Raw genomic sequence first — 9,445 nt, forward strand, 5'->3', positions numbered from 1 at the left:
AGAGAGCGTATTGTAGTTATATTATGTAGGCGGCGTAGCAGTGAAAATATCCCACCCAGCCAATATCCTTCATCCCGGTGAAAATATATCAGCCGAAGCCATTGTAGTAAATGTCATCCAAACCCCCTAAAATTGATTTATTCAACCTAAAGTAAACTCATCAAAAATGAAATTATTTCAAAACTAATTTTTCTTAGAATAACGAAACTATATTCCACACTAAAAATGAAAATAATAAGAAATACTCTGTATCTTCAAAATTTCCGGTTTTTTTTTTTTTTTTTTAAGTTGCAATTATCATACACGTGAGTTTCTTGGTGAATCAGTACATCAATTATATAATACACACAAACAGCATAATTCTAGACAGCCGCTACATAATTCTGGAGACATACATGTGATGTGGCATTAATTGTTGAAAAAAATGGATTGAATGAGAATGATATACATGAATGGTTTAGGATCAAGGACTGCAGCTGAAGCTCAACTCTCCGGACTCCGCCCAGCAGGTTTAGATCTGGATATCATCCAATGACAGTTCGTCTACTGTTAGCATCTTCATTTTCTGCAAAGCAAGACAAATTATCAGGCAAGGCATTTGATACGAATGGGGGATGCATTTTTCAGCAATTTCAGTTTCTATAAAAATACCGTGATAAATTGAGGCGGATCATCCAGACTTGTGGAGCCTAGAATGATTTCTCTGTTCAGCTTTCTTGTGAGCTTGTGACACACCCTTAACTGAGGATTAAAAACATTTGGTAATGTTGAATAAGTTATAATGGCAATCACTATAATGTCAATTAGATATTAAACGAAAAACTTTTCATACCTCTGATCTGGTAGCTCCGCCAACAATAAATACAAAAATACGTTGGCCCATCTTCTTGAAATCACTAGATGCATGTCTTAGTACTGAATCACTGCTGTATGGCAACAGAAGATAAATACCAACACTTTCCAGGGACAGGGAAAACCAAAATAGTATAAGAATGACCAGCCATGAGAATAATGAGATGAACGAATATTCAACCATGCAAGTGTCTCACAACAAAGGTCTTCATTAAGTAATGGGTTAGGTTTCACCAAACAGGCAGCAGAATTAAGAGAAAGAGGTCTACAGTACATGAAATTATAAATCGGCAGATTATGAAACCTATGGGTCTATGAAGAGAAGAGCAACAACAGCACCTTGAATAACCATCATCAGAGTTTCGAGGACGAGCCCATGTCGGTGTCCGTCTGGATCTCATTGAATGAGCAACAGGTGGTTGACTAATTGCTGCAGACTGGTTTTTCGCATGGACGGTTGGACTCGGCTCATTCATACATGGATAATCATCCTTTGGTAGTTCTTTTTTACCAAGTTTTTCTATGAGTTCCTGAAAATGTGAAATCAATTGCATTAACAATCCACCGTGAACATCTTTCTAACGTTTATTGCAAAGCCAATTAGATATAGAAGATGGAAAACACAGGAAACCAATTTAGATGTAAAGATAGATATTGCAAATTTTATTTTGTTTACCATGACACTAAAGGATCTTTTGAGAAAGTAAATATCACAAAATCACTGCAAATATACATGGAACAACTCATAGTGAAAAAACTAACTTTGGATGTACCTCTATCATCGGGTAAAAGCGTGATAACTGCCATGTTTGTTCTTCACCAGTGCGGTCTTTCCTAACTGCTCGCTTCTTCTGACGGTTAGATAGGAAGAGGAGGGAAAGAAAAGTAGGGCTTGTTGGTTAGAAACATACATCCAACGTTAGAAGCAATATTTCAACTGACATGCAAATGTTTACCTTATTAATATCAAACTTCAGAGAAAAAGCTCCAGTCGAACTTTTTTTGATATCTGATGCTCCCCCAAGCAGTCTCATATTATTTACAGCAGTTATATCATCAGACTGTAACCTTGCCAACTGAAAGATATTCACGCAAATTAGAACCCAAGGAGAAAGATATTTAAGAAAAAACTGACGTAAATTAGGCGTAAAAGGGAGGGGAAAAAAAAAAGGAGCCCCCAAAGGTTTAGATGCCAACCTTCATTATATTTTGACCCTTTTCACCCTGAAACTTCTCAGGATAAATGGCTGCAAGAATCATCAATAAACGCAACTTATTTTCACGAGTAACATCCTGCATAGAAGTGATACTTTTTTCTCATAAGATATACAGATAAATTTGTAATATATCAACTTATATGTACAACAAGTTCACACCTCATTTGTAGTAAAAAATTTAACTACATCCTTCAGTCCTGCATCACCAAAAACAAGGTCCTGCTCCAGCTGGCCAAGTTCTCTAAGTCTCAGCTCCCTGATTATTTTGTTGATTTTTCCTGCAATCTGCACAACCAGACCCACTTGCATGACAACTTGGCTGACAGAAATTTCAATCAGTCAACTACTATTATATCCAAAATCTTTAGAAGAAAAATAATATTCTCCAGTTGAGAGGAATTTAAGCTAAAATGTACATGTATTTCTCTTCATTTTGACACAATAGTACAATCATATTATCAACAGAAGTTACCAAAGCTACAAGCAAATTGGGAATTAAGATAGAAGATAAATAAGGAGATCTCATTGGAGTTGAAACAAAAAGGCAAATGATGTTAATGTGGCTAATATTCTCACATGACTCAAGAATTTTGTGAGACTGAGAAAATAGTAGTATTCGTTGCATTACAAATTAAGTAAAGTCTGAGACTTTTAAGTCAATCCAACTGTTTAATTCATTTGTGACCAAAGCATAAATAATGTTCTGAAAACTCAATAAACAGCAGAGGGTAGCACAGAATAATGATAAGAAGAAATAAGATGTGTTAAACTAAAAAGATGCTTCAGCACTACCAGAGTACTAACCAGTTACCTCTTAATTAGAATGGAATCTCTTCAGTTGGAAGTTTAAGGCCAACAATCTCTTATCGAAGAAAAACAAAACTATTGTTGAAAGAGGATACTCAAATGAATGAATGTTAACAAAAGAGCATTGTTATCAGTATTGATTGCATGCCTACCAATTGCTACAACGAACAAAATATATCTGTCGAATTAATTTGCGGTAACATCAGTTGGCAAATGGACAAAGATCCACATAGCATTTTACCAATAATTTATGGAAAAAGCATAACATGGCACAACACATTTCTTCACTAGGTTGCATGCAGGAGAGACAAATCCGTGCCCCTAGTGGGGGCGCAGGGGTTGCGTCACCAAACCAAATACTAAATTACTAGACGGCGAAGAAGAAACCAACCTCTACATGGAGGGAAAGCTTGTCAATTTGGTCACTGTATTGTGGCAATGCTTGAACCATCTTTTGCAGATCCTTTGTAGAAAGTTCACCTCCATCTCTAACAAGAGATTTGCGTAAGAATTAAAAAGTGACAGAGTTCACATTTGAAAGTTAATAAAGCTTTATTCTCCAATGATATACCCAGTGACAGATTTTCACCAACCTTGCACTGTGTTGAATTTGTGCAGCTTTATTTTTTGATATGAAGCTGGTCATTTTCTCATGCAACCGTTCACTTGCCTGAGGATCAAGAGCATTCACATAATTCATATAAAGAACAATAGAAAGGAAAAGGATAAATATCAAAAAGATAAAATCACCAAACATACATCTGCAATATGTGCATGCCGAAGTTCAAGCCAGAGAGGATCATGTTCCTCCAAAAGCACTTCTTTTTTCTCTGGTGGACCACCTGTCTTGCTTGGAACCTGATGCAGTATTTATCCTTATTTTTGGTAACCAAAAGGCATGCACAAACAGATACGAGAAAACACATAAAACTTCAAAAATTAGAACTTACCTCATGCACGTATTTATTTCCCTCCATATTCAGTAAGTCACGGCAAATTGCATCATATGTCCACTCATGAATGATAGGAGCAACCTAAAAATGCAAAATTAACATAGTATTAAAACAGACAGCATGCATATTAAGCATTTTGAAAGTTGATGTCCAATACATGTATCAAGAAACCTGATCAACAGAACGGTCAAGGATAAGCAAATCGCATGTTTCTGTCTGAGGGAAATTTTCAATGCTTTGTTTATATTTCATAAGACAGTTCCAGACTCCAGCAGCGAGCTTTGTTGGAATTAAATCACTAAAAGTTGTCATTGTCATTGTATCAAGTGATTTGGCAGCACGGTAGCGCACTAACGGAAATTCCTGTAACATGCCTCTTGTTAACAAAAAAATTATACACATTCCCCAAAAAATAACAATACTTGAGAATCAACAAAAGTAAATCATTATGAATACCCTTAATGAAGCAAAAACTGTAGCAATGCGGGAAGCCATCACATTCAAACACGCATCACCTCTGCGAGAATTTTCCTCATCTCCAAAGAGTTCCTCCAAGGCCCTTTCATCATCAGTGACAAAGCCCTGTTTTCAGAAAATCACAATTGACTAAAGAATGATAACATTACAAAATAAGCTTCAATGAAAATGAGTAACCCAATAATGACCGAGAGAAAAAGAAAAAGGTCCACAAAATAATGCATTGAATTTTCAGGAACAAAAAGAGAGTCCCACAAACTTCACTAACTGGCCATCAATAGTTTTGAAATATACTTCTGAATTCTGATGAGCATACAGATAAATATTACTTATGAGATGAAGAAAAAATAATCAAGGATGCTGACAGTAAAAACTAGATAAAACGCAGCAGTTCAGAAACAAAAAATCACGCCATCTGAGATATTCTATGTTATGTGTACAAATTCAACCAACTGAAATAGTGTCAAATACCTGGCTGTCTATTGCAAAATACTCCAAATTCATCTGCATATTCTCAACAAAATGATAAAAAAAATCAGCATTTATTTTTATGTTCCAAGACAACAATGGAAGAAGAGAAAAGGACGAGGTTGCTTATGCACAATAATCAATTCAAATAATTTTGCAACACAACAAAAATAACCTCTCTTAGTGCACCTATGCGAGGTAGAACAGTTGAATCCTTCTTGATGTGAGTCACCAGTTCCCTTGATATAGGTGAACTGAAGAAAACAAATGCCCTTTCCAAAAACAAAAACAAGTTATTGAAAACAGCAAGAAAGTTTGTGAGTTTCAAAGAGGAAACCACACATCAAACACCTAGGATAATAAGGAAACTTTTTTCACATACTTCTTATATAAAGGCGATCTTCCGGACATATCTGACAAGAACATGATAACACTGCCAAAAAGCAAAACAAAGAGATAAATAAACAAACCTTAAAATAAAATATATATAAAAACCAAGCCTGTGCTATAGCAGTATATATCTAATCAGTTTAACAGGTTCTTCACGAATACAAGAAAATTGCATATCTACAATTTCTAAGTTAACTCTTTCATCAAATATTACAAATATAGGCATAAGTTATGACATAATTCAGATGAAGACAGGACATGCAAAAATAAATAAATAAAAAATGTCAGTTTCGCGGAAACAGATATTTAAACTATAAAGAGTTTCCTTGCAATTTCCCTAGCATGAAAACTTCAATAATCTACAGTTGGGCATCCCTCCTTTACAGCAATTACTTTGGGAAAAAGTATAAAATATGTGTTTCACCACCATCAATAGCAAAATATTGCAAATAGAGAGGCATACAAGTGCAAAAAAGAAATATAAAAGAACAAAGAAATAGTGACAGACTGGAAAAAAAAACAAAAATATGTAATTATGCTAAGCTGAGAAGGGAATGCAAATTACTTCTCTTTGGTTGGTTGAATGAAGTATATAGCCTCCATGGAGGGCAATGGCTGCCTTCGTCTGTGTATGTCTTCTACCACTGCAGGAAACAATGAATGTAAGATATATCTACTGGGATCAAATCCAATAACTAAATATATTAATCTAAAATCTGTTTCCATCCAATAGCTTACTAATGTCTCATCACCTAATTCATCATCCTAACAGCTAAATTTCCTAATCTCTAATTCTGGAACAAAATGTAACAAAAAAGAAATGCAACTATCTACCAACTTCAGCAAGTAATGGAGTGGAACTACGGATTCATTCACTTAGTTTATCAGCTTGCCTTGCTTGACACAAGTTTTTTACTCCAATCCTAACAAATATCCAAATGACACAAGATTAAGTTTCCAAAGAAAGTTTGCTGATTCTTACATGAAACTCCTTCCTGTGTGATGTCAGCCATCTTGCACGAATGAGACATTATCTTAACGGTAAGTTTATCCATGATGAGTACCTAGGCATTCAAGATTCCACAAAAATCAGAAATGAAATTCAGAAACACAAATGACATTTCAATACAAGCTGATAATATATACATATAGTATACCTTCCATGTAGATTTCGAGGTCCCTGTTTTTGCTGAGCGAAGCATTTCATACAACAATCCTGAGCTCCAATTTTACAGTTACAAAACAAATTAGACAAATCGTCCAGAAATCTATAAACACTAAAATTGAAATCATACTAGAACGGTGCCGTTCTAGTTGCAATTCGTGTATGATATAACGATCAGTGTTCAGTGATGAAGAAGTCTCCTTCTATAACTAAATCGCTGCGTTTACTAAAGCTAAGCATAATTATAGAATTATAGATAGTGATTGGGAAACTTACTTTCGCGGCTGATTTGCTTAAAGTTTTTGTAGTCGCCGCCGTAGGAAGAGGAGTCCGAATCGGAGTACGACATGTCGTTTTTACAGTTAATCGATGGATCCAAAAAAGAGGACGAGTTGCGAAGACAGAGAGATGGCGTGCTGATCAAAGCAGACAGGCAGAAGGAGTTTAGACTTTAGCAAAACAAAATGATTTTGATTTCTTTAACTTAAATGGAAGTTAATTTGGTGGCTAATGGACTATGACGCGCTGACCGTTGGAACGTTGAAACGGCAATTCCTCCTTTCGTTTTGTGGGACTTGGTAAAGAAATGGACCAAACAGGCAGGGGTCTTTGAGCACAAAGAAAAGTCAATGTTATGTCATCGTTACTCGTTGGTTGCCTAATGAAATTGTCAAATATTTATTATTTATTATATATATATATAAGAGAAAATTAGTATTTTAAAATAAACTAAAATTGACGTTTATGAAATATGATTTATAGATTAGAAAAAAAAAGTTTGAATTTTTTCGCAAAGCAAAACTCAAAAAAATCACACTGCGTGTCGACACGAGTTGGTTTGGTTTCGAATTAAACTGAACCGGTCGATTTTTAATTAATATATAAATCTAATGGAATTGAACTAGTTTGATTATGATGTTTTAGTTAATTCCTTTGTATTTTGTGATTTTTTCGACTTTTAGTTTCTTTTAGACCGATTAATATTCATTAATTATTAGAAGCGAAGTGAATCACCAGTTTGATTCGGTGTTTTGGTGGACCCATATTTTTTTGTCCACCTTTCATTGATATTTACATCTCTTTCCTTTATCTATATAGTGAAGGGTTCGAGGCTCCTTAATATTGTGAGATTAAAACTCCAAAAAGAGAGATAGAGAGAACTAATTTGATGAGTAATGCTGTTCATGTTAGTGCCAAATAACACCATCACACGAAGCAATCTTATTGATTTACCACTTTAGTTTCATTCAATTGATGCTAAATTGTGGTACAGTACATAGGTGATTAATAAGTTGGATGAAGTTTTCATGGAATAACGTCTGTATCTGTTGTTTCTTCTTAGGTGTATACATCTGCAATATGTCAAATTCAGATTCTAGCTAGTTGTTGATAACTAGTTTTAAACTTACAGAAGATAATGAACGCTAATATAGTACAAAGCCACAAATATTGTATTAGAGTTTGTAATTATTTATTGTTCCCAACTGGCCATCTACTTATTAATAACTAATTGAAGTATGCATTTAACAATATAAAGAGATTTCTATATAGGCACTTGATAATTTTTTCCCCATATGGAGATTTCCTGCAAGGATTTGCCGTTTCTAGGAAAGAAAAATATGCATACGTTATGCTTTTTTGGGAGTATTAGTAATTATCATTACTTGTTAGGTTTGAGTCAATCAATATTAATCTTTTCTCCTAATTAAATAATTAGGTAGTGTTACATCTTCCATATAGATTGTGAATAGAATATATATTCCTTTGTGGTTAAAAATCTAGACCATGTTATATTAACTAAAATTTAGATGATCCCAATAAATATCTAATGTAATTATCAATAGACTTATATAATTTTAATTTTTAAAAAAATTGATAAACATAAATAATGATGGCCAACAATAAGGGTCCATTCATTGGGTTCGTTTAATCCTTAATGGAACATTTAAAAATTTGCTTTATATTTAAGTTTAAATTTGACTTACTCTAGTACTATGGTGTGCTGGAGCTACAAACATTTAATATAAATTAGTATATATAAATTGATGTAATATGAAGAGAGTATGATAGTCATTTTTCTTGTGCTCATAATATTTTTAGACCAGTTTGAGATTGCGGAGGCTGATGAAATAAGCTGATTGTGTTGTGCAGATAAAATAAGCTGCTAATTAAAAAAGTAACTTGGCGTTTGGTAAACTATGTTGTTGCAGTTACTGTGAGTTTGAAAAGTAAAGTATGTGTTTGATAAATTTTATTACGAAAATGCTATTTTATTACATAATGACCAAAATAGACATATGTTTTTATTACTTTATATTTTTAGAGTATGTTTAATAAAATTGTTTAGACATATATTTTTTCTTAAATATTAGACATATCTTTGTTTTTTAAATATGTAAAATTACATTAAAAAACTCAATTAAAAAAATCTAAAGAACTTTATAATCTGTTACATAAAATATGATAAAGATAAATGTATGATTTATATATTAGGGTTTATGGATAAATAAGATATAATTATTATTTTTTAAATCTAAGGTTATAATAGGAATTTTAAAAAGGTATGGTAGTTTATTAAATAAGTTGCTTATAAAAAGCAACTCTCTACCTACTTTTAAAAACTGCTGATAAAATGAAGAAAATTATGAAATAAGCAACTTATTGAATTTCAACCACAATCCCAAACGGGCCCTTAATATAGTTAATCTTTTCATGCCCGTTGTGATAAGTGGTTTGTACGTTAGTCCACACATTGAAGTTTGAAAAATTTATAAAAATAACTTAAATTTTTTTGTAATTTTCACAATTGGCCCTCCAAAGTTTTTTCGATCATAATTAGCTAAATATAAGGTTTCTTTCCCAAATTATCCTTGTCTATCAAACCAAATGCAACTTTTCTTCTCTCTTTATCAAAGCAAACGCAGCCTTTCACTCTTGAATCGTCAACGGAAAACGACGACGACGAACGATAAAAGTGACATTCAATCAAATGCAACCGAATCCATCCGAATTCAACACCAATTTGACACGATTATAAAAAAGTGAAATAGAGTCAACATGATTTCGTGCGACAAAAGAGTTTAAGTGCGATTCTATGTTGGTGCGACAAGCGCCTG

The 9,445-nt window shown here is 33.4% G+C and overlaps 1 protein-coding gene across 2 annotated transcripts; it reads right to left on the minus strand.

Annotated features, from left to right (window-relative positions):
* Positions 1-310: 310 nt before the first annotated feature.
* Positions 311-6,893, minus strand: LOC18034478 (SNARE-interacting protein KEULE). 2 transcript variants are annotated; one of them, XM_024179046.1, is made up of 21 exons: positions 6,606-6,893; positions 6,322-6,380; positions 6,147-6,228; positions 5,730-5,808; positions 5,157-5,207; positions 4,950-5,046; positions 4,778-4,810; positions 4,286-4,411; positions 4,001-4,192; positions 3,827-3,910; positions 3,636-3,734; positions 3,470-3,546; positions 3,268-3,364; positions 2,229-2,354; positions 2,050-2,145; positions 1,809-1,928; positions 1,626-1,700; positions 1,192-1,382; positions 833-923; positions 652-741; positions 311-565 (listed from the first exon to the last, which is right to left on the minus strand). In XM_024179046.1, exons 1-21 carry the CDS (start codon positions 6,676-6,678, stop codon positions 512-514), a joined length of 1,992 nt encoding a protein of 663 aa, XP_024034814.1. In that variant the 5' UTR covers positions 6,679-6,893; the 3' UTR covers positions 311-511. The 2 variants fall into 2 exon arrangements, with proteins under 2 accessions (XP_024034814.1, XP_006422678.1); XM_006422615.2 differs by having other exon boundaries at positions 1,626-1,703; positions 6,606-6,892.
* Between the last annotated feature and the right edge of the window lie 2,552 nt (positions 6,894-9,445).

Source organism: Citrus clementina, unplaced genomic scaffold (genome assembly GCF_000493195.1).
Source record: "Citrus clementina cultivar Clemenules unplaced genomic scaffold, Citrus_clementina_v1.0 scaffold_8, whole genome shotgun sequence".
In the NCBI taxonomy this organism is placed as follows: Eukaryota; Viridiplantae; Streptophyta; class Magnoliopsida; order Sapindales; family Rutaceae; genus Citrus; species Citrus x clementina.

Bases quoted from the DNA above. Each gene is read 5' to 3' on its own strand.
- LOC18034478 (XM_006422615.2), bottom strand. From the start codon at position 6,678: ATGTCGTACTCCGATTCGGACTCCTCTTCCTACGGCGGCGACTACAAA. The intron at 3,911-4,000 runs GTTTCTTGATAC...TTGCATTTTTAG, and splicing joins TTGACCGTTCTGTTGATCAG to GTTGCTCCTATCATTCATGA. The intron at 1,929-2,049 runs GTTGGCATCTAA...AATATCTTTCAG, and splicing joins AGGGTCAAAATATAATGAAG to TTGGCAAGGTTACAGTCTGA.